The sequence below is a fragment of the Phocoena phocoena genome, chromosome 20, assembly GCF_963924675.1.
Source record: "Phocoena phocoena chromosome 20, mPhoPho1.1, whole genome shotgun sequence".
Classification (NCBI taxonomy): Eukaryota; Metazoa; Chordata; class Mammalia; order Artiodactyla; family Phocoenidae; genus Phocoena; species Phocoena phocoena.
Genome location: NC_089238.1, coordinates 47,215,834 through 47,239,555, shown reverse-complemented (window position 1 = coordinate 47,239,555; position 23,722 = coordinate 47,215,834). Strand labels below are relative to the sequence as shown.

Here is a 23,722-nt window from a genome sequence, read left to right as displayed (position 1 = left end):
GGTGGGGGTGGGGGTGGACGGTCCCCCTGGGCGGCGCGTGCCCGCGCGCTCCCGCAGCCAGCCGCGCCCCCGAGCCGGCGGCTCATTTGCATGGGGAGCCAGAGCGGCCAATGGGCGCGCGCGACCGGGCATGCCGGGAGCCGGGCTGGGCCCGCCGGCCTTGGCGGCGGTGGCGGGCGGGGCGAGATGGGACCGGCTCTGTACGGCGACGGCGGCGGCTGCGGTGGCGGCAGCGGCAGTGGCCTGCGAGGTGACTGAGGCGGCCGGACCAGGACCCGGGCGGCTTCGGGGCTCTCGGGAATCCGAGAGCGCGCGGCGCGGGCAGTTCGCTGTGAGCCCTGCGGGGAGCCGGGGCCCCAGGCCGACCCGACACGATGAACTACCTGGTGAGTGCGGTCAGCGCAGCCAGTGTGGCCCGGAGTCCACTCGCGGTGGCCGGGGCGGCGTCCGCGCGCCAGGGAGTGTCGGCCGAGGTCCGCGTACCGGCTTGGAGGCGACCCAGTTCTACCCGCGCCCGGGGCGGTCCCAGGCGGGAAAGAGTTAAGTGAGTGGCATTTCCTGCCGGACCTGCGGGTCCTGGGAACTACGGGCCGCTGGAGCCTCCGCGGGGGCGTGACCGGGCCGGGGTCCGAGGTCCTGGAAAACCCCCCTTCTGCCCTGGCCGGGGCTCCCGGAGGCCAGGACTGCGGAGGATCCCAGAGCCTGCGCACCCCGGGGGCGGCTGGAAGGACCGGACTCGGGGGCCGCCGGCCGGTAGGAGAGTTCCTGGATCCGGGAAAGTTGCTGGCCGGAGGCCCGCTCTCCCTCTGCCGGCCGCTGCCTGCTGGGTGACCTTGGGCCTGTGAGCCCTGTCTCCGAGCCTCACTTTCCATCGCTACGAGGAGCGGTCCGAGGTCCTTTGGACCGTGAATTTCCAGGAAGCAGGGTGGCGATCCGTGTGTTTTGGAGTGAGGGCTGCCCATGCCCCCAGGTTAGGGATTGAGGGGTGGGTGAGCAAGCGCGGGTGTCCACGGAGAAGTTAATAATTAATCCCCGGCCCGCCCGCGCTGGATTCCGGGACCCAGGGCGGGAGATTCTCGGTTATTACCTACCGTGGTTGCAAAAACGGTTGTAGGAGCCGGGTCTTGGCAGGGGAGTCCAGGGCCGCGCCGCGATCCCGTGGTCCTAGCCTCCGCGGGTAGAGCGTGGGAGCTGGGGAGGGGCGGGGCCGCTGCCCGGGTGGCCGCAGCCCCGGCGCCCAGCCCCTCATTGCTGCTGCAGAGCCCAGAGCGGTGTTGAAAGATTCGGAGAAGCTGAGATTTGCTGAGGGCCGGGCGTGGTCAGGGGGTGTGAGGGGGTTAGAGTCTGGGGAGATGTTGGGGTCTCCCATCCCTCGGTAAGAGCAGTGGCTCCCTAACTGGTCTTGAGAACAGGGAGTTTATTTCCTTGGCACTCTTAGCATGAGGAAGAGTTACTTCCTTGGCACTCTTAGCGTGAGGAAGAGTCTAAGCTGGGAGGTACTCTGGGTTTGCTGTGCAGATTTCAGCCAGGCAGGGAGATGTTCCTCATCCCCCTGGGCTGGGGGACACGCCTCCTGCCCATGACTCTTTCCTTTCCAGGGTGGAGAGCTGATGGTGGGAGTGGAGGGATGGCAGGGCTAACAGGCTTAGAAAAGCAGGAGAAGGGCCCAGGTGCAGGTGGAGACTGGCAGGAAGGGAGGTCTGGGAGGACCTGCCGGCAAGCTCTCCTGGCACTAGCACCCATTACCCGCTTGCTGTGGGCAAGGAAGGAGTCCTGTAGGTGCCGGGTGGAGGTAGGGCAGGGCAGCCCCAGCTTCTGCCAAGGCAGTCACCCTCAGCTCCCGGTGATTTTAAAAGAGGGTGACTTTTACGCTTGTGCTGAACAGAGACGTTAGCGTTGTGGGCTGGCATCATCTCCCCAGGCTTGGGCAAGGGATTGAAGCAAGGGCAGTGCCACTAGGGAATCCTTCCTAATCAGGAAGGGCCCCTAAGACACCTGCTCTCCCCATGAGTCATATAGATGGTACCAGTGGGGAGACTGAGGCACAGAGAGGGGCAGTTACTTGTCCTCACAGAACCGTGTCCAGAACATAGTCTCCTGGTATGGCCCCACGCTCTAGCCATGTGCTCCCCCTGCTCTGGGGTTGAGGGCGCTCTGGCCCTTGGGGTGCTGCCATGCTCCACTGGGGCTGCCAACTTGGTGGGGTCTCTCTGGCTCCAGAACTGTTCCTTAGTAGCCCCCTCCTGGCCTCCATTATTCTTTTAGGAGATCCCACCACCCTTTGTCTCTCAGGCCTGGAGAACTCCCTCCACCATGCCCCAGGAGCCCACAGCCAGTTGGGGCAGCCAGAACCAGCCAGCAGGTGGAAGGGGGAGGAGCAGTGTTAGAGTCATGCTTGGAGGGCAGGCTGTAGGGTAGGGCAGGGACAGGGTCGTTCTCCAGCAGAGACACTGGCCAAATTCCTCCTCCTCTGGATCCTTAAGGCCCCCAAATAAGGGGCTACAGAGTGGCCTCCCTCCAGGGGGCAGGCTGGGCCCTCTAGCACTGGGGAGAGGCCCTGGCTCTATCTCTGTCTCCTTGTGCTAACTTCCTCCCACCTCTGAGTGAGGAGTGGGGCAGAGTACCAGCCTGCCGTGGAAGGAGCTCAGAGGGTGGAGGGGCAGGGCCCTGTCTCAGTCCCCTGTTTCCATTGCGTATCCTGAAGTCAGGGGCTTGGTACTTTTTTTGAGCTGGAGAACCCTGCTTTTTGTGCCAGTGTGTCCTCCTCCATCCCTGCGGAAGCAGACGGTGCTGCTCTAAGGGCTGCTGAAAGCTATCATTTAGGGCTGGAGAGGGGCAGAGCTGAGGAGGCTTTAGATGTCCAGGTGGGGAAACTAAGGCTTCGTAAGGAGTGAAGTCCCTGCTGTCCCACCCGGGCTTCTGCCTCTGCCCCTCCAGTGGCATATCTGGGGCTGGCCACGGTGGGTTACCAGGGCCTGGTACTGTCCCTGAAGTGAAGGTCAACCTCATGCTGGGCCCTCTGCTGAGAGACCAAATCCCAAGACTGAACAAGCCGGTCTACTCAAACATGTCTGGGGTCTGTCAGCCTGGGTCGGTTCCCTGGGCTGGGTGGCAGTGGTGAGGGTTCTAAGGGGTTGAGGACCACTCCCAAGCTGTCAGAAGTTAGGGTGGGCTGGAGGGTGGAGGGCTCTGCTCTCGTGTCACCTGCATGGGCTCCTTGGTGCCGTGGCCCCAGGCCCACCTGTTCCCACCGTCCGAGGTGTGTTGGGGGCTGCAGATGCCATGTCCTGCAGTAGGAGGGCCCTCCCCATGCCACCTCTCTTCCTCTGCCCAGCCTCGCAGGGACAGTGCCTGGGATGCCCTGGCAGGAGTGGGGCCAGGGGCCTGCTTCGGCCCAAGAGCTGGGCACAAAGACATCTGCTCTTTCCACTGTAGCAAGGCCAGCTCGGGGCTCCTGATTGTCTGAGGGAGCTGCTGGCGGTGGCCACCCACAGGTGGGTTTTTAGTCCTTTGTTCTGTAGACCTGTCCTCTGGGTGCTGTCAGGCATGGGGCTGAGGACCCCCACACGGCCCCTGCTCTGTCCTCTGAGCCTCAGGCACTGCCAAAGCAGGCAGGGAAGGAGCCATGCTCCCCTTGTCCCCTTGGAGTGGCTCCGGAATGGGAGGCTCATCCACGCTTGTCACGCTGAGCACTGAGGACTTGAGCCCAGACCCTGGTCACTCAGTTGTCCTGGAAGAATTAAGGGGAGGGTGATGCCAAGGCCTGCTGTTGTGGAGTTCCACCCAGGATGAGGGTGTGGGGCCTCCTGGGAAGGGAAGAGGCACTGCCCTCCCAGCCCCATCGCAGCCGGGAGGCGGAGCAGAGGATTGTCAGGACCCTGGCCAGTGGGCCTGTAGCCGCTGCCCCTCCGGCGGGACTCCCAGGGCACAAGTGAGCAGCGGCTGTGGGTGTAGACTGCCACTTGGGCACACGTACGTCAGGCTGTATCCAGTGGCCACGGGGGCTCCTTGGGACAAGCAACCAGAATACCCCAGAAATAAACTTGGCCCAGGTTTGAGATGGTTCTTTGTATGAAGAGAACTAGAGTTTCCCTAGTGACTGCTGTGTGTGGGGCTCTGTGCCTGGGCTGGGGTGTATGTCAGGGTAGGGGACAGGGAGGGACGGAAAAGCCCTGTGAAATTTCCACTCCTGGCTTCCGTGGACCTAAGCAGTACCCGGGAGCTACCCAGCTGCACTTTGTCACACAGCAGATCTGCCGCTGCCACTTCCTGACCACGACCCTGGCGAGTCGTGTCTGTTGTGCACCTCAGTCTCTCCATCCGTAGGTGGGGGCAATCACAGTGTCTCACAGGGTTGAAAGAGATAATTGAGGTACACAGAAGAGCCCTGTCTCTCACTGCCGGCGTTATCGTCATCATTGTGAACTGTCAGTCTCCCCACCACCAGGTAGCACCGTCCCGCAGAGTCGGGGTTTGGGGATACCCAGAGCACATCCGGGGCTCTCTGGGGCAGCAGACCGAGGGAGAACCCGTCAGATGGCCGCTGACACGTGCCCGTTGGCGGCCAAGGCCCAGCTGCTCCGTGTCTGAGGGCCCGGGTGAGTCTGGCGCACACAATGAGGGCCATTCTCAGACCCGGCAGGGCCGTGGGGCAGCCCTCTCAGCTCCCGTGTGCAACAACCAGGGTGTTGTTCTTGGCAGGCCTGGCTGGCAGGCCGCTGCCTGGGGGGTGTTGGCGTTGGGCAGGGGGCTCTCCTCTGTCCCCTCCCTCTGGGGTGAGTGAGCCCAAAGGGCCTTTCCTGGCTTTCTCAGGCGTGGCCGCGCGGCTCCCAGGGAGGGCAGGGCACCACCTTCCGCAAGGGGGGCTTTTGCCTGAACCCCGCCCATCCAGCAGCCCCACGCTCAGCCCTGCTCTGGGCCAGGCCTGGCGTGCATGTGTGGTGGAGGGACGTTCCCTGCCCAAGCAGACAGGTCCCTCCCATTCTGGGCGCCCGGGTTGGGGGCACGAAGTGGGCAGTAACAAGAGCTGTTGATCAGCACTTCGAGGTGGGGACAGTGAGGTGTGGGTGCCCGGGGAGGGATGTGGGAGCTTTCTTGGCGGGGTGGGGGGTTGACACCCAAGTCACGTCCTGAAGGAGGAGTAGGACACAGAGACAGGTTTCCTAGGGTCGCGGGTGAGGCGGCCAGAGACTCGGGCGAGTCAGCAGCAGTCTCCGTGGTGCCTTGGACCCAGGTGGCTGGCAGAGTTGGCCTGGACTGCGATGGTGCCCTGGTGGTGTGCCCCTCCCAGAGGTCACAGCTGTGTCCTCTTGTGAGCTTGGGGGAAGCACTTGATGGGCCCAACAGTGAGGAAGGCTGGAAAGCCAGGTTTCTGGCTTTCTGACCCCGCTCTTCCAAGCTGGGACAAGACACTGGGTCCTGGGGAGCATGGCCAGAGCAGGAATGCTCAGGTGGTGTGGGTTTTGCCGTATTCTGCCATGGGATGCCACCATTTGGACGACATGGACTGAGCTCTCCTTGCAGCATCCCAAGGCACCCTGCAGTGTGACCGGCCCAGCCTGCCTGCTGGTCCAGGGCCACAGTCCTGTCTCCCCTCCAGCCTTTCCCTATTTCAGTGTCTTGGCTCAGCCTGCGCTCTGCCCACATGCCCTTCCCTGGCTGATTTCATGGTCACCTAGTTTTCGGTCTTCATGAGTCATCTGAAATGTCCTCCTTGGGGGAGGCCACCTCTGACCGTCCTATGTGTAGTGGCCCTGTTGCACATGCCACATTTCCCCCTGCCCTGGCAAATCGTTTTGTGTCTGCCTGCCCTGCTGGGATGCAAGCCCCGTGCAGACAAGGGCCTGGTCGACCTAGACTTGCACCGTCTTGCAGGGCCTGGCCCAGCACCTGGCAGAGGGCAGATGCCAGGTGAATCTTTTATTAAACAAAAGAACTTCCCTATGAAACCAGGATTGTCACCTTAACACAAGGGATCTGGGTGCTCAGAGAGGCTAAGGGACTTGCCCAAGGTCCCCAGCAGTGGGAGGGAGAGCCAGGCCCAGGTCTGGTCTTAGCTGCTGCTCAGCACTGGAGGGAGAAGTGTGTCCGGAGCAGCTGGAGAGGCTTAGGGGCCCAAAGGGGCGGGTGCTTGGCCAGCTGGAGCGCTGTGGCGCCAGCAGTGCCCAGGACTGCGGAGAGCCTGCCTTGGGGGCTCGGCGGGGGGAGGGGGCACCAGCTGACGCAGGCAGAGGAGCTCCTGGTGCCAGGCGCCTGGTGCCACGTGCCCACCCTGAGAGGTGCTTCCCAGCCTGGCTCCGGCCTCCCCGACTATACAGTTGCAGTTGGAATTGGCCTTGACTGCTCATCGAGCTCATACCCAGGAGGTGAGAGCTGGCCACCCTGGGCACGAGAGGCCCCGGTAGCTCCCTGGGCAGCTCTCCTGGGTCCAGGGGACCCTCCCTCCACCCCCTTCCCCCTCCCGCTGGACCTTGCCCTTGGCAGAGCTCTCCAGCCTCCCTGAGAGCCCAGCCCTGCCCAGCAGGGCCTGGCCGAAGCCCCTCTGCCAGCCTTCCCTGGGCTGCCCTCCTCTAAGAGGTGAGGGGCCTCTGAGGGGCATTCCCCTCTGTCTGCACCCTGCCCCCTTTGACTGGGCTGGAGGGGAATTTTCCTGTGACTCACTCTGCTGGCACTTCCTGTGGTCACCAGGGCAGGGGCTGAGGGGACCCAGAGGGGTGGCTCTGTGTTCTGGGGTCATTGGGGGAGGGTGGGTTGGGTGTCCCGCCCCCCTGACGGGGTGTGATTCCCTGAGCAGGCTGCAGACCATATTTGGGAAACTTGCTTTTCCTGCAGGCAGCCTGGGGATGGGACCCGTGAGTCCAGTGGGCAGCAGGGCAGCCCCCGCCCCATCTGTTCCTCCTGGGGCTTTGGCCTCTGACCTGCTTCGGCCTTGTCCGTCCCATCCTGCCTTGGAGCCTAGGAGGTAGTCCACTGTTTTCTTTTTCAGGGTGTATATTTTTTCAACCCCCAAACCAAGAAATGCTCATTAAATACAAATTGAAAATTTCTGAGAAGCAGGAAGAAAAAGCATCCCCCATTGTCTCAAACGTTACCCTCTCCCCAGTTGTTAAGTTCAAGTGACATTTTATTGAGGACTCATTTATGCCTCAGTGCAGTGATAACCGTCCTGACTGTGGTGTGGACAGTGCTGGCGCCGCCAGTAGTTCCGAGGGCCCTTGTCCTGGCGCTCACCTTGGTGCAGGGTGAATTCGCTTGCTCTGCTCTCTGTGCACTGCCTGCCTGGGCTGGCTTCTCCCCTGGGCCTTGTCCCTCCTGGCTCCCAGCTTTCTGGCCTCTGGGTCCTTCTGAGCTGCCCTGGAGGAGCGGGCTTCCCGCCATTGCGCCCCCGAGTCTGAGCGTGTAGTCCTGGGCCTGGAGCACGCACTGCCTGCCCCGGCTTCCCCCGTGGGCTGCCGTCCCCCTTGATGGTGTTCCGTCCTCTTCCCTAATCCTCACTGTGACGGGCAGGGGAGACGGAGCTCAGAGGGGCTCCTTCCGGCTCCTGATGCTGGTGTGGAGGTGGGCCCTCCTAGACTTGGGTGAGGCCTCACCCCGACTTCTCTCTGCCCCAAGTTGGAATCCAGGGGATGAGACCCAGGCCCACGTGGGGAAGGGTGGTCCGAACCCAGGTCCCATTTCCGAGTCAGATCTAGACCAGGCTCTTTATCTTCAGTCCCCAGGAGACTCAGAGGAGGGCGACCAGAGCTGAGGCTGGGCTGGTGGGGCCGGTGCCCAGCTGGCCTGGCACTGTCCTCTCCACAGGCCTGGCCTTCCCACCCAGGCACCTGCTTTGCTCCTGGCCTCTGCTGGACTGACCTTGGCCCTCTGGCTGGGGCCCCCCTGTGCTATCTCTGGGCCCAGCCTGAGCCCTCACCCGCGCAAGCAGCAGAGGCCAAGGACTGAAAATGTGGGGCCTGTCCACCCGGTTCTCTGTCCCCGGTGAGGTTCTGGGCCTGCCGGCACAGTGCCTGCCAATGCTGGGGTCCTCCTGTCTGTCCCCACAGCCTCGCCAAGGCCCGCACAGGCTGCTGGGCTACTGGGCCTCCGCACAGAGCGTGTGTCCCGGCTCCAGGAGGGTTTGCCGACTCACGGAACCCATAGCAGCGGTTCTGCGGTGCCTGTGAGAATTAACAGGAGAATTACAGGAGTAAAGAGCGGGGCTGGGCGTGGGGTGCTGTCCTTCTGTGGCCATCCTCAGTCTGTATGGGTCTGCTTCCTTGTTTTGCTTTATTCTCCCCATTTATTCCTGATGCCTGTCTCATTTCCGTCCCTCTTCCAGAAGCACCCATGCAAATGTAATGTGTCTGGAATCTGCCCTTGGACAAGTGTCTGTGAAAAATACATAGAGTTCTTTTGTAGGTATTCGTAGCATTTACGTAAAGCGTTCTGGGCTGTAGATCTCCTGTTTGTTCCTCTGACTCGGGAGGGTGTGGCTGGTGTTCCTCACCAGACACCTGGGCACCTGCTGGAGCACAGAGCAGAGTCGCAGGTCTGTCCCGCTTTGCTGGCTGGATCCCTGAACGTCCTTTGTGGCCATCTTGGCCATTCTGGTCTCCCCTTCAGAAAACTCTTCATATTTTATTGGTTTTCTGTTGGTGTTCTTGTTTTTTCCTCGCTTGTTTGTAGGAGAACCTCCAGATTCTAGATCAGTGACTCTTGTCATTTGGTGGCCTGTCACCCTGTCAGCTTTCTGTTGTTCCCCCACCCAACTGAAACCGTTCACTTTGATGAGGTTGAATCCATCTCTTTGTTTCTGTTGTTGTTACCTTATGTTTTATGCTTTTTGTGGTCTTTTTTTCTAGGGTTTCGTTTATAATTTTTTTCCACCTCAAGGTCACAGAGATATTCTCCCACAATTCTTTTCTTTTATCAGCTCTAAGGTTATAACTTTCACATGTAGGTGTTTGATTGCCCTTTGTTTATAACATGAGGCGAAGTGTCCAAATTGACTTTTCTTCCTATGGTGAGTTTTCCTGGTAGCATCTCGGTTACAGTCCTGCCCCCTTCATCGCTGCGTGGTTCCCAGCCGCTGCTGCCTGTCCTGCTTAGGGATTGGAGTTGTGGCCTGTCCTCACGGCAGGAAGGAAGTGCCTCTTGGCATTTCATTTTCAGAATTGACCTGCTTATTTGTGGACCTCTATTCCTCTGCTTAATTCTAGAAGGATTTTTTTCCTTTGGTTGAATTCCTCCAAAAAAAAAAAAAGTTCGGCTGGCATTTTTATTGCAGTTGTAACTTATTAAGTAAGCTTGGCCCAGTTGTTACATTTTCTCCTCTGGAGTCTTGCTTCATTAACTCCTGGATAACTTGTAGTTTCTGTTATCTGGTGACGTCTTTTCTGCTCAGCACTGTTGATTCTTCTCGTCTGTTGGAATCTGTCTGTAGATGACATATGGTCTGCAGATGATGACTGTTCTGTCCCTGTGTGTCCCCTCCCCACTCTCTGGTCTTTTCCTCCTGGCTGATTGCACTGGCGGGGCAGCCGGGAGTTGAGTTGAAGCTGGGAGGGTGTGCATCCTGTTTTCTCCCCAGGACGTGGTGGCCATTATTGTCATTATCGCTGCCTTCCCCAGCGTTAGGTCCAGCTTATAGCGTGACTCCGGGAGTATTTTTTAGAGTATCTTGAGTACCATCCTGGAGTGCAGGTGATGGCTGTGGTCAAGAGGATTTTGAGACGCTATCCAGGCTCATTTGAAAAACTGCCGGGATCAGCTGGGCCTTTTTGCCAGGGGCAGCGGGGGCAGAGGCGCGGGGATCTCGCCAAACCCTACTTAGTTCCTTTCTCGGTGCCAAGGCCAGGTGCCTCCCCAGTCCTGGAGGGGGTGGGAGCTGGGCGGGACGCCGAGCCCCCAGCGCACGTCCCCCTGCCCTCACGCCCACCTGTGTCCTCTTCCCCCAGAACGTGCTGGCCAAAGCCCTCTACGACAATGTGGCCGAGTCCCCAGATGAGCTCTCCTTCCGCAAGGGCGACATCATGACGGTGCTGGAGCGGGACACGCAGGGCCTAGATGGCTGGTGGCTCTGCTCGCTGCACGGGCGCCAAGGCATCGTGCCCGGGAACCGCCTCAAGATCCTGGTGGGCATGCATGACAAGAAGCCCGTGGGGCCCGGCCCCGGCCCGCCCGCCAGCTCGGCCCTGCCTCAGCCCAGCCTCCACCCCCCGGCAGCCCAGTACACACCCATGCTGCCTGCCACGTACCAGCCCCAGCCGGACAGTGTCTACCTGGTGCCCACCCCCAGCAAGACTCAGCAAGGCCTCTACCAAGCCCCTGGGCCCAGCCCCCAGTTCCAGTCTCCCCCGGCCCAGCAGACAGCCACATTCTCCAAGCAGATGCCCCGTCACCCGTTTCCCAGCCCAGCGCCAGACCTTTACCAGGTGCCCCCGGGGCCTGGCAGCCCTGCCCAGGACATCTACCAGGTGCCGCCTTCCGCTGGGATAGGACACGACATCTACCAGGTCCCCCCATCCATGGATGCACGGAGCTGGGAGGGGACGAAGCCACCAGCCAAGGTAAGGCCTCCCTGGGTGGCCAGGCAGCCCTCCTGGTGGGTTTTGGCTGGGCCCAATTTTTGGATGCAGCAGGGCCCAGCCAGGCACCCTTGCTTGGGACCTCCGGGACTCCAGCAGCGGCTCCGCGTTTGGTCTGGGGTCGAGGTGGGAGGTGAGTGTCTGGGGAATGTGTTTATATGTCTGCTGACGTGGGTGTGAGCAGCCCGAGAGGAGACACCGAGCTGGCCGTGGACCGTGAAGTGGCCTTTAGCTGACAAGCCCCAGTGGAAGGGTGTCGGCAGCAGAGGACACAGCCTGTCAAAGACTGTTGTGGCAGGTGGGGCCTGACCATGGAGGCCTGAGCAGCAGCTGGGAATGGACCCCCAGGGGCCTGGAACCTTCGTGAGGGCGGAGGGTGTTGGGTAGGAGTGACCTGCCCAACCACATCCTGGTGAAGCCATTCTGCCCAGAGGGGAGGGTGCAGGGAGCCCAGGAAAGGGGATCTGGGAGGCACTTGGAAGTGCAGAAATGGAGTATGGAGCACAGGGCCGCAGTTGGGCCAGAGTGGCTGGAAACCCAGAAGATTGGACTGGATGACAGAGTCATTTCTCTCTCACGTAGCACGGCTGGGGGTGAGCGGTGTGGCGCTGGTGGCACCTCCGAGACTGTCGGAGCCTGTGGTTCCTCCTGGAGCGCCGGTGGTGGAGGGCAGGTCCTCCGTCTTCTTGCTCTGCTGCCTCGTCACGGGGCTCGCGGGCCAGAACAGTGGCCGTGTGAGTTCCAGCCGGCAGAGAAGGGAGGAAGGGACAAGGGGCGAGGCCAGCCAACGCGTGCCCAGGGACTCCCACGGTCCCCCTGTGGGTGCAGCTCATCTAGATCCACACGCACCCAACCCTCTCCTCTCCTGGGCCGTGTTTGTGGGTTGTGGGCGCCTGCAGGGTGCCCTGCTCGTGACTCCTAAACCGCGGGGAGGACGCTGCCTGCGGGATTGTAGGGTCACCGTGAAAGGGGCTCTTGTTCAAGTCCCTTGTGGGCTGTTACCAGTGGGAGGCTGGGCGGGGGGCAAGGCTCTGAGCCCAGCGCCTCAGCTCCACACAGACCTGCATATGTGTCCTCACACCCAGGGCTGTCTGCCTAGGAAGGAGGCAGGACTGGAGAGTGCCATGTCTAGTGTAGAGCAGCTGGTGTCTGAGGACACTCACCGCGTGGCGCTGAGCCTCTCCTCAGAGCCGGCCCAAGGCTCAGATGCCAGCTGGGCAGCGGTTCAGCATGCAGTGTTGCCCTGCCCCGCCACAGGCAGAGCTTGGAGCGGGAGACCTGGACACAGGTCATTGGCTGGCTCAGGGTGGGGCTCCATGGACACTGGCCACCAGGGGACTCTGGGTCACTGGCTCCACTTCCCTACCTGCTCCTTCAACCGCCTGGCCAGAGACAGGCCAGTGGCAGAAGTGAGCCATGCTGGACTGGGATAGCCCAGACTGGGCAGCTCTCAAGATGGCTTTGGGGGAGGAGGAGTGACTGGTGGTTAGCCTTGGGACAGGCCATAGGCCATCCTTCTGCACCCATACCCACACACAGCTCACATTGTGCACACTCCCCAGGGAGGCATGCCCTTCCCCTTTCTATCCTCTCCTTTCCTGAGTCCACGCAAGCTTGCTTTGGTGCAGCTCCAAGGCCAGGACAGGCCCTGGAAGCCCTGTGGCCCAGGAAGCAGCAGTGAGGCCTTTACTCCGGGCTGTGGATTTGAGCCCACGTTTTGGTCATTGGTACTGTTTCCCTCCCATACGAGGGGCTTTGCTCTCAGACTGCTTCTGAGCTCACCTGGCTGGTGCGTGCTCTGCACATGCCCACTGGTGGGGTTGCCCAGGCCCTGTGTCCCTGAGGACCCAGACCGGGCTGATGGCCCCAGGAGGAAAGCTCTGTGTGCTGGGACCTGGTTGCCCTCCCCTGAGAAGCCTCATGGCTCCTGGCCTGGGCAGCCTCCATCGCGGCTGCTTTCATGTTATGATCCATGGAAGTGTGCTTGCTTGTCACGGGAATGTGTAATGTATGAGGAGGCCTGGAGGTGAGCTTCCCCAGTCAAGACGGGATCGCTGGGGGATTTCAGCATGTTTTGTCTAGCGTGTTCCCTATTCATCTTTCACAGATCTGTACACATACTTTTGCATTTTGAGGTTGTAAATCCAACGTCAGATATCAGAAGCATTTTGGGTCCCTGAGCGTGATCATGACGATCACCACTGGTTTTGCTGGGTGGCCCCTTCTGCTGCGGGCAGGCTCCAGGCGGTTTCTAACGGCAGTAAGGCCGTAAATGTCTTGGAGCGTGCATGTGTGCCCACCTTTCAGGCTGTGCTTTCAGAAGCCTGGGCAACTGAGGCCCCTGGTTCCAGGGCTGGAGGTCGGCTCTGCTGAGGGGAAACCCTGCCAAGACCGTGGGGTGGGTGGGTGCGGCCTTGGGTCCAGCAAAGCAGAGGGCGAGTGACAAGGCTGGTGGCCAGGAGGGGTCAGCCTCCTGGAGCCTGGAGCAGGGTGGCCCGCGTGGCTGCCGGGGGGGAGGTCAGGGCCACACCGGGTGTCAGCACCCTTTGGGGCTGGGCCACGCTTTTAGGGAGCTGAGGGCAGAAGCACGTGGGGCCCCCGGAGGAGGAGGTGTTTTGTGAGGTCACTCTTGGGGGAGCTCTGGGTCAGGGCTGCAGCTGTGCCTGAGGGAGCAGCTGTGGCACTGGGTCAGGCTGGGGGGAGACACAGCTCAGATCAGCCTTGTTCCTTCTGGAGGACAGCAGCTTGGGAGGGAGGGGACCCACATCAGGCGTGTGCCTCCATCCCCCAGGTCCCCCAGCGGTGCTCCGTTTTCCAGAGCAGGAACCCCAGGCTCTCAGAGGGGGGGCGGGGGGGGCAGTGACAGAGCAAGCCGGCCTGGGTCACGAGGGGAGATGCCCATTTCTCAGAAGGGCGACAGGCAGCCAGGCGGCCCGGAGGTGGTCAGGGGCCCAGGCAGAAGGCAGCAGGCGGCCTGCCCCGTCCCTGGGGTCTTGGGAGCCTTCAGCCTCCCTTCTCACTCCTGCAGGCGCCCTGATGAGCCTGCCCTGCCTGGGTCTGTGTGTCCGGGTGTGCGTCTGGCAGTGGGCATTGTGCGCGTTTTCTCTGCCTCTGCGTGTCTGCCTTCTGCGCCCTTGAGACGTGTGTGTGAGAGAGCTTGTGGGTCTTGGGTTGGGCTCTGTGTCTCCTCCCAGACTCTGGCTTTGTCCCCCAGCCCCAGGGGGCTCCAGGTTCTGCTAATGGGGCCCCAGGTGTGGAGCAGGGTGGCCTGTGATTAGTGGGCTCAGCGGCTCTCTGGAGAGTTGGTTTCCCTAACAAGCTTTTCCCCCCGCTGGTGGCTGCCTGCCTTTTTTTCTAACAGAAAACATTTGTTGGCCATGATGGCTGCTTACTGTCACTGACTCAGCCACGTGAGTGGCCAGCTGCCCACGGCCCAGGCCTGGGGTCCGGCCCCAGCGCCCCTCCGCCTGCGCCCCGCCCTCTCTCACCAGCGTCGGGGCGTGGAGAGGGCGGCACACACCCCTCGTCCTGGGCTGGGTCCCCACCTGCCTTCCGAGGCCAGCAGGGCCTGGAGACACCTCAGGCCTCGCCTCAAGGCCCCGCCAACCTGCCACGTCCCGCCAGCCCCCGCCAGCCCCCGCCCCCCACCCCTGCTGTTGGCAGGTTCCAGGGTCTAAAAATAGCTCTGGAGGAGACTCAAGTCTGGGGCTTGAGGAGAGAAATGAGTCTGGGAAGGGCTGCCAGCACCACTCCCAGACACGCCGGGGGTGGGGTGCAGTGGACCTGGAACACCCCCTGGCGGCGCTCACCCCAGCAGCTGACAGGGAGCCAACTCTGCCGGCCTGCCTGGGAGGCCACCAGGGGCTGCATCAGCAGGAGGCTCTGCCGAGCCCTGGGCTGATCAGAAAGTGATGGTGCCTGCACTTCAGCGGGGTCGTTGCTGCTCCTGGGGTGCTCGGTGCGTGCACACAGCCTGTGCCCTCCAGGGCCCATGGGCCTGCAGAGCTGGCTGTTGGTGTCCTGGGGGCTGCGCAAGGCACGGGATGCAGGGTTCTGGGGGCATGAGCCCCAGGGCAGTCCCTGCCTCCGCCTTGCTGTCCCCAGGGATGTGTGTGGGGGAGCGCCTGAGTCACCACTGTCCCAGACCTCCCATTTGATTAGGGAACAAAAGGGCTTTTTGTCAGAGAAGAGCTGAACCAGGAGCCTTGTGGAGGAGGTGTACCCTGAGCTGGGTTAGAAGATCCTGCCAGCCCCTCCTACAGGGCTGACCCCTCCCACAGGGCCGGGTGCCCACAGGGAAGGAAGCTGCCCACCCAACACTGCCTGCAAGCGAGCGGTCTCGCCCTGCACCTCGGGACAGGGGAGGGGCACCGGGGAGGGAAGGGGCTGGCCTCCTCTCCGGGCCAACATCCCCCCACGAAGGCCTTATCCTGTTAGGTGAGGGGTGGTCCCCGTGGCCCCGAGGGTGTGGTGCGGTGGGGAATACAGGTCTTGGTTCTGGTCTTGGTCAGTCCCTCACACCCACACACAACCTGCCAAAACAGCTTCCCTCCTTCCATTTGCGGGAGGGCTGGCCCTGAGGGGCTGGGGGCTCTTGGTGGCCCCGTTCTCAGGAATCTCCCCAAGAGTGCTGGGGGGACGAGGAGGGCAGGGCTTGGAGCCCCCAGGCCCTGACTGTCAGGATCTCCTGCAGGCCACCTCCTCTGGGTCCAGCCCGAGGAGGGCACAGCCCACCACTGCCACCTCCATCTGTCCTGGAGCCTGAAGGTGGCTGCTGGGTCATATGGTAGGGACAGCCCCTTGCTGGGCAGGCCTCTCGCAGGGGGGTGCAACTGGAGGTGCCATCCAGCAGGGGCACCTCAGTCAAGGGTGGCCCCTTCTCCATCAGCCCACATGTCCTCTCCTCTGGAACCTTCTGGGTCATTCAGCTGTAGAGACCACTTCTGTTTCCTGCCAGAACCAGACGGCTCTAAACAAATAGTGGGGGTCCTTGTATTCCCCACGTGCTGCATTTCATTGAAGAGAGAGAGGGCAGGGAATACGAAGGGATGCGGACACCCTTGCCTCTGAGCCCACCCTTGGGGAGCCCCCTTACGTATGTCCTGCTCACCTCACGGGGCGGTGGAATCTCTCCAGGGCCGGTGGTGACGGTTGGCTGTCTGCCCCCAGGTGGCGGTGTCCACCCGCGTGGGGCAAGGCTATGTGTTCGAGGCCCCCCAGCCCGAGCAGGACGAGTACGACATCCCACGCCACCTGCTGGCCCCGGAGCCCCAGGACATCTACGACGTGCCCCCTGTTCGGGGGCTGCTTCCCAGCCAGTATGGCCAGGAGGTAGGTGTCGGGGCCGGTGGGCACGGGGAGGGGGGAGCCTCAGCCTGGCCCTGCATGGAGAGCTGGGCTTTCTTGGCCCCAGCATGGGTGGTCCTGGGGTAGAGCTGCGGGTTTCTGCTCTTTCTGTCCCCTCAGATGGCCCTGGCACTTGTATTACTGCACCTTTTCTGCCCTCAGGTATATGACACGCCCCCCATGGCTGTCAAGGGTCCTAATGGCCGGGACCCATCGCTGGACGTGTATGATGTGCCCCCCAGTGTGGAGAAGGGCCTGCCGCTGTCCAGCCATCATGCGGTAAGCATTTAGGGGATGCTGGGCCCTCACAGGTTGAGGCCTGATCTGTGCACGGGGTTCTGGGTGTGAGTGTGTGTGCGTGCCCTGGGGTGGGGACTCAGGTCTGCAGAGCCAGGGGCATCGAGAGACCTGCCTCCAAACCCCGGCTCTGCCCCTCACTCGCTTTGTGATGGAGGTGGAAACTGAGCCCCTCTGAGTCTCAGCTTCCTCGTCTGTAAAAGGGTCCCTTGTAAGGCCTTCTTCAGAAGGTTCTTGAGAGGATCACACAGGATATCAGCAAGGTGACCACAGGACTTATCATCCAAACCAGGATACTTCTGAGAGAGAAAGGAGAATGACAAGATAGTTATGAGGGGGCATCAGGCACAAACCAGGACTGTCCTGGGTGAACCAGGGTGTCGTCACCCTGAATACAGCCTGCACATAGCTCAGCCAGGTACCTGCCACAGAGTAGAGAATATGCACGTGGTGGTGATGGTGATGCTGGTGGTCACGTGGGTGGTGATGGTGGTGACGGTGGTGCTGATGGTGGCGGCAGTCGTGGTATGATAGCTGACCTCTCACTGAGCGTTTGCAGTGAATTAGCTCACGTAATCCTCACAACAAACCTGTGAGGGAGTTTTCCCATCTTACAGGTGAGCAGACAGGCACAGAGAGGTGGAGTCACTTGCCTTAGGTCTCACAGGTGGTAAGCAGTGGAGCCAGGATTTCGTACCCTGGTCTGGCCCCAGAGTCGGGCTCTCAACCGTAGCCTGCACGAATAAGAATCATGACAAATGTGCACGCGGGGCTGTGTCTGTGTGTGTCTGGGTCCTGCCCGTAGGCTCCCGGGTGGGCAGATGGGCTGGCAGCCTTGACCACTTCTTCTTGGCCCCCAGGTATACGATGTTCCTCCATCGGTGAGCAAAGACGTGCCCGACGGCCCACTGCTGCGTGAGGAGACCTATGACGTGCCCCCCGCCTTCGCCAAGGCCAAGCCCTTTGACCCGACCCGCCACCCGCTGGTGCTCGCCGCACCCCCTCCGGACTCGCCACCAGCTGAGGACGTGTACGACGTGCCACCCCCAGCTCCTGACCTCTACGACGTGCCCCCCGGTTTGCGGCGGCCTGGCCCGGGCACCCTCTACGACGTGCCCCGAGAGCGGGTCCTTCCTCCCGAGGCAGCCAACGGCAGCGTGGCCGACGACGGTGTGTACGCGGTGCCCCCCGCCGCCGAGCGAGAGGCCCCGGCCGACGCCAAGCGCCTGTCAGCCTCCAGCACGGGCAGCACACGCAGCAGCCAGTCGGCCTCCTCCCTGGAGGCAGCGGTGCCGGGCCGTGAGCCCCTGGAGCTGGAGGTGGCCGTGGAGGCCCTGGCACGGCTACAGCAGGGCGTGAGCGCCACCGTGGCCCACCTCTTGGACCTGGCAGGCAGTGCGGGCGGGTGTGGGGGCTGGCGCAGCACCTCTGAGCCTCAGGAGCCTCCGGCACAGGACCTGCGGGCTGCCGTGGCCGCTGTCCACGGGGCCGTCCACGAGCTGCTGGAGTTTGCCCGCAGCGCCGTGGGCAATGCCGCCCACACTTCCGACCGCACGCTGCATGCCAAGCTTAGCCGGCAACTGCAGAAGATGGAGGACGTGTACCAGACGCTGGTGGCCCACGGTCAGGCCCTTGACAGTAGCCGGGGAGCCCTGGGGGCCACTCCCGAGGACCTGGACCGCCTGGTGGCCTGCTCGCGGGCTGTGCCCGAGGATGTCAAGCAGCTGGCCTCCTTCTTGCATGGCAACGCCTCGCTGCTCTTCAGACGGACCAAGGCCTCTGTCCCAGGGCCTGAGGGGGGTGGCCCCCTGCACCTCAACCCCACCGACAAGGCCAGCAGCATCCAGTCCCGGCCCCTGCCCTCACCCCCCAGGTTCACCTCCCAGGACTCGCCTGATGGGCAGTATGAGAACAGTGAGGGAGGCTGGATGGAGGATTACGACTACGTCCACCTGCAGGTGGGTGCCCGCTCTGCCCAGGTTCCCTGGGCCCCTGGGGAAGTCCCCTGGTCCTCTCGGGGCTCTGACTTTGCCACCCTGTCGTGGGCACCCTGATTCCCCCCCACAGAGGGCTCTTGTGGCCAAAGGAAGGTGTGGTCCCCAGCAAGACCTTGCTGAGTCCCTGTGCCCTCCTCACTTGGACCTTCCAGGCCATACGGGTCCCTGGAAGCCCATCCTCAGCCTGTCTCAGGCCTTTGGACCCATGTGGCCCTGACATCAGGGATCCTGCAGTGCCAGCCAGGGAGGGCCCCTGAACACCTGCAAGGGCTGGGCCTCTTGTGGCCAGGGCAGAGGTTAGGGATTTGGAGAGGTGAATTCTGAAGTACAAGCAAAGACAGAGATAGTAGCAGGTGTGGGGAAAACAAGCAAGGTGATTGATAGGTGGGGTGGGGTGGGCCTCTGGACAGAGGCCAGGGTGCCAGCCGATTGGGCATCCCGGTGAGTGGCATTCCGGGCCGAGAGCCAGCAGGTGCCAAGGCCCAGTGGTCAGGGATGGGTGGGCAGACCCTGTATGCCGAGGGGAGGGGCCTGGATGTGATTCCTGCCATGGGAGCTGGGGCTGGGAAGATTGACATGGCCGTGTGGAGTGTGCCTAGCCCCTTCCTGGGGTCAGGAGGTGAAGGAGGCCCGGAAGCTGCCCCCACCCTGGGCCTGAGGCCGCAGCGGGAGCCTGGGTGCAGCTGCAGCGCCACCTGGTGGCCGCTGGTCTCACTGCACCCCGCTGGGCCTCGGGGGGCTTCCGGCTCAGCCGCATCCTTGTGTCTACCCTCCAGGGGAAGGAAGAGTTTGAGAAGACCCAGAAGGAGTTGCTGGAAAAGGGCAACATAATGCGGCAGGGGAAGGGCCAGCTGGAGCTGCAGCAGGTGAGGACACTCAGGTTCCCCAGCCTCTCCCAGCACAGGCGTCCCTAAGAATCTGTCGCCTAAGCTGAGCCTGCCAGGGCCCTCCCTGCTCAGCCCGTCCCTACTCGACTGCATGACGGTCTCCGTGTGTTCGTTGGATTTATGTTTAGGTTATTATCAGAGTAATCACGGTTAGGTATCTCAGCGCACACAGAGAAGTGTGAAGACAGAAAAGAAGCCATTCACCCTCAGGGGTGGTCACCGTGCTCTGGGGCTGGTTTCCGGGCTTGCTCCTGCCTCGGAAGGGGCCTCTGTCCGTGTTTGAGATGCTACTTTGTGAACGGTTATGTCTGCTTTTATCGCGAGGCGTTTCCATGGCATTAAATATTCGTCATAAGTTGTTTTTAACGTCAACCTATGTCTGTTATGGTTGAATGTTTACGTTGTACCCAGTTTTTCTTATTGTAAATAATGCTACTGTGTTTATCTAAGGACATTGGATTTTCTTCATATTTTGGTTTGTTTACATAGAGTAGGAGAGGGATTTTTTTTAAAATTTATTTATTTACTTATTTTCGGCTGCACTGGGTCTTCGTTGCAGCGCACGGGCTCTCTCTAGTTGCTGTGAGCGGGGGTGCGCGGGCTTCTCATTGCGGTGGCCTCTCTTGTTGCGGAGCACGGGCTCTAGGCGCGTGGGCTTTAGTAGTTGTGGCACGTGGGCTCAGTAGTTGTGGCTCGTGGGCTGTAGAGCACAGGCTCAGTAGTTGTGGCGCACAGGCTTAGTTGCCCCGCGGCATGTGGGATCTTGCCGGACCAGGGCTCAGACCCGTGTCCCCTGCATTGGCAGGTGCATTCCTAACCACTGCGCCACTAGGGGAGTCTGGAATTTTCTTTTTTTAAGGGAGTTTTATTTTGATTATGAAGATTTAAAAAATTAAAATATAGTCTAATACAAAATAAACACAGAAATATCACCCGGAAAGTTTTCCTCACCCCACCTTCCCTGGGCATGGGGAAGGATGGTGTAGGAGAGAGCCTACCAGGTTCACCCTGAGACCTGGGCCATGGTGTGCGTTTTTCAAAGCCACGTTTCCCCAGCTGTCAAGCGGGAAGCGTAGTTGCATCCGTCTTGGGGTCGATGTGAGAATTAAATGAGTAAACAATATGTAATACTTAGGAGGTGCTGGGCACATAGAACATGTCCAATAAAGGTACAGATGTTAATAATTATATATGTATGGAATCTCCACCGACTTAGGAAATGGGCATGTGCTTTATCTTCTTTGTCTTCCTCTGGACTGTCGCAGCATTTATTTAACCAGTCCCGTGTCTGTGGACACTTCGTTTGTTCCCAGAGCTACTTTTGTAAACAAAGCTGTACTGACTAAATCTCTTCACATATCTGGTCAGTCACTTAGATAAATTACTAGAAGCTGGAGTAAGAGGAATGTGAGTGAGAAACTAAAGATCTAGAGTTCCTAAGCGAGGGACATCAAGTACAAATAAAATACAAGAACATAAAATACCCTGACAGGGACGTTTGTCACTCCATTTCTGCATCAGTGAAAAATCTGGAAACAGCCCCTGGCTGCCACCACCAAATACCTCACAGTAGAGTACTGGTTGAATACAGTGTGAGCATTCGTACAGTAGAATATTGTGTAGCTACCAAGAATTTGTCAAAGAATGCAGAAGACCCACTGAAGGTAAAACAGAACAAAAACGAGTGTATTCTCCCGCTGGACAGGAGAACCAAGCAAGTTTCACCCGGTAGCCCAGGAGGGAAAGAAAGAGGGTTTCACATGCTAGGAAGGGACAGTTTCACGCTGGTTTGCTAATTAAAGTAAAGCCTGAAACCTTGGTTAGACAAGTACCTGAGTTCCTGAGTCTTTGTGCACGGCTGGTCCCAACGACCCAGTCAGAACCAGCTTGTGGTGAGGATGTGTCAGTCCACACTGCTGACGCCTAGGCAAGGCTGCTGCTGGTGGAAACTTTTACCACGTGCTTTATACGTTCTCACTGATAGGAAATGAATGACCCGTTGTTGGGTGCTAAAGGTAGCCTATAAAATATTATATATTGTGTGTTTCCGGTTTTCTAATTATAAAAGAAGTAGGAATATTCCTGTTTAAAGGAAGATGTCTTTGAGGAATATTCACTGGTTTTTGCTGTGAATATTTGTTTTCTGAAATTTGCAAATACCATGACCTTTTTGCTTTTGTTTAAAATTCTTATTATGGGGAATTTAATACATGTATAAAATTGAGGAAAATAGTCTCCCAGGTACCCACTGGAGAAAAGGAACCCCGAGTACAATTCACCCAGCCCCAGCCATTCTCAGCACACCCAATCCAGTGTATGTAGCCCTCTTTCCCGCCCGGTGACACCCCCACCCCCTCCGCCCGATCATTTTGAAGACGTTACATCATTTCATCTGCAAATAGGTCAGTGTATATTTCTAAAAGACGATTTACCAGAGATTTAACAGATTTCTGGGTGCATGGGATTCCAGTTGATAACTATCTTTCTTTCTGCTTGGTGTCTGTGAATCTTTTTACACTGCATATGTTAAGGAGAAAAATATTTTTTTTAACTTTTCATTTTGAAATATTTGTAGATTCATAGAAAGTTTGAAGGAAAGTACAAAGCAGTCCTGTGTCCCCTTCTCCCAGCTTCCCCCAGTGACCGCATCTGAAGTCACTAGATAACAGCACCCAAACCAAGAGACTGACATCCCTCACCCCTGCCGCTGCTCATCTGTTCCCATTTCTAGCATTTTGTCATTTCAAAAATGTTATATAAATGGAATTATTTGAGATTGGTGGGAAAGTTGTTTGGAGGCAGGCAGGGACATGTGCTTGGCCAGCAGGACAGAGGTGGCCTGTTCCCCTGCCCACTGACTCTGAGCTTTGTCACTCAGAGGGCCAGAAGGGCCCCCTCGCTGTCCCTTTTGCTCTGTGGCCGTGGTTTTCACTCTGTTCTCCCTCTTCCCCAGCTGAAGCAGTTTGAACGGCTGGAGCAGGAGGTGTCACGGCCCATAGACCATGACCTGGCCAACTGGATGCCAGCCCAGCCCCTGGCCCCGGGCCGGACAGGCGGCCTGGGGCCCTCGGACCGGCAGCTGCTGCTCTTCTACCTGGAGCAGTGCGAGGCAAACCTGACCACGCTCACCAACGCCGTGGACGCCTTCTTCACCGCTGTGGCCACCAACCAGCCCCCCAAAATCTTCGTGGCACACAGCAAGTTTGTCATCCTCAGCGCCCACAAGCTGGTATTCATCGGGGACACACTGTCACGGCAGGCTAAGGCGGCTGACGTCCGCAGTCAGGTGACCCACTACAGCAACCTGCTGTGTGACCTCCTGCGCGGCATCGTGGCCACCACCAAGGCCGCTGCCCTCCAGTACCCGTCGCCTGCCGCCGCCCAGGACATGGTGGACAGGGTCAAGGAGCTGGGCCACAGCACCCAGCAGTTCCGCCGGGTCCTGGGCCAGCTGGCAGCTGCCTGAGAGCCGTCACCAGAGGGACGGAGGGCAAGAGGAGGAGGGTGGCGATGGGCGTGGGGACAGGCGACCCCAGCTCCACCCGGGCCTGGTGCCCCAGACTGTACAGGGAGTTGTGTATATTTATGGCGGGGCAGGGTGTGGGACGGTGCCTCCTCAAAGGAGCCCGAGCAGAGCTGGGCCCCGGAGCCCAGGCCAGGAGTGGCTGGCCGTCTTTCCTGAGCGTGCTGAGGGCGCGGGGGGGCCCAACATTCGGGGCTGGCCTGGGGGCTCGCAGACCGCTTGACCCACATGGCCTCCGGTGACCCCTCGGGCTGACCATGAGGGTGCCGTGTCCCCCTGGCAGGGCAAGTGTGGCTGTGGTGTACTCTCTCTGCACCAGGAGAAAACCCTAAAAAACTATTTTTCATTATTGATTTTCCAATCATTTGACTAATAGTCTACATTTAAATAAAATTTAAAAAATGAAAAGCATTCTCCTGAGGTGTGAGAGGCAAGAGGACCTGTGAGCGGGAGGGCCGGTGTTTGCCAGTCTGGATGCCACAGGTGGAGTCACGCGTTGGGGAGATCTGTGGCGAGGCTATGGGCAGCGCCTCGGGAGGGTGAGGAGAAGGTGGGTCCCTTCAGCAGAAAAGGAAGGCTTGGGGAAGCGGGGCTGGGCCGGGAGCTGAGGTGGGGGGAGCCTGGGCAGCTGGGGTGAGGCTGAAGAGCAGCCGTCAGAATCCAGGGCTTGAGGCCAGAAAGGCTCAGCGTGAGCACAGTGGCCAAGGGCGCAGCCGTTGCCGAGGTTCAATGAAAATCCAGCACGGTCCCTGGGCAGGCGGCCGAGGCGAAGGCAGATGCAGGGTGATGTGCGGGTGGGAGCAGCTCCAGGAGCCAGTGAGCCCTGCTGGGGCCCCTGCATCCCGAGGCAGAGGGCGCCCCGCTGGGGGGACCGCTGGGAGATACACTGTTCCACGCAGAGAAACTTCCTTTCACAGGCCTTATCTAGAACGTAGCTCTTAGAAAGAAGCTCTTAATTTCAGCTTGTGGAACTTCTCCACAAGTGTCCATTTGAATTACACATGGACTTGGACTCCCAGTTGGGAGGTAGGGGACAGGAGGGGCCCTCACCCTGGGTCAGTGGTCCCCTTTCCGGCAGTCGGGGGTATGTCTGGCAGCCCAAGTAAG

The 23,722-nt window shown here is 60.1% G+C and overlaps 1 protein-coding gene across 2 annotated transcripts; it reads left to right on the top strand.

Annotated features, from left to right (window-relative positions):
- Positions 1 to 275: 275 nt before the first annotated feature.
- On the top strand, positions 276 to 22,558 carry BCAR1 (BCAR1 scaffold protein, Cas family member). 2 transcript variants are annotated; one of them, XM_065898541.1, is made up of 8 exons: positions 276 to 386; positions 9,936 to 10,454; positions 10,494 to 10,547; positions 15,735 to 15,896; positions 16,074 to 16,190; positions 17,069 to 18,166; positions 18,982 to 19,071; positions 22,046 to 22,558. In XM_065898541.1, the coding sequence occupies exons 1-8, from the start codon at positions 375 to 377 to the stop codon at positions 22,556 to 22,558; spliced, it is 2,565 nt and encodes an 854-aa protein (XP_065754613.1). In that variant the 5' UTR covers positions 276 to 374. The 2 variants fall into 2 exon arrangements, with proteins under 2 accessions (XP_065754613.1, XP_065754612.1); XM_065898540.1 differs by having other exon boundaries at positions 375 to 386; positions 9,936 to 10,547.
- Positions 22,559 to 23,722: the final 1,164 nt, after the last annotated feature.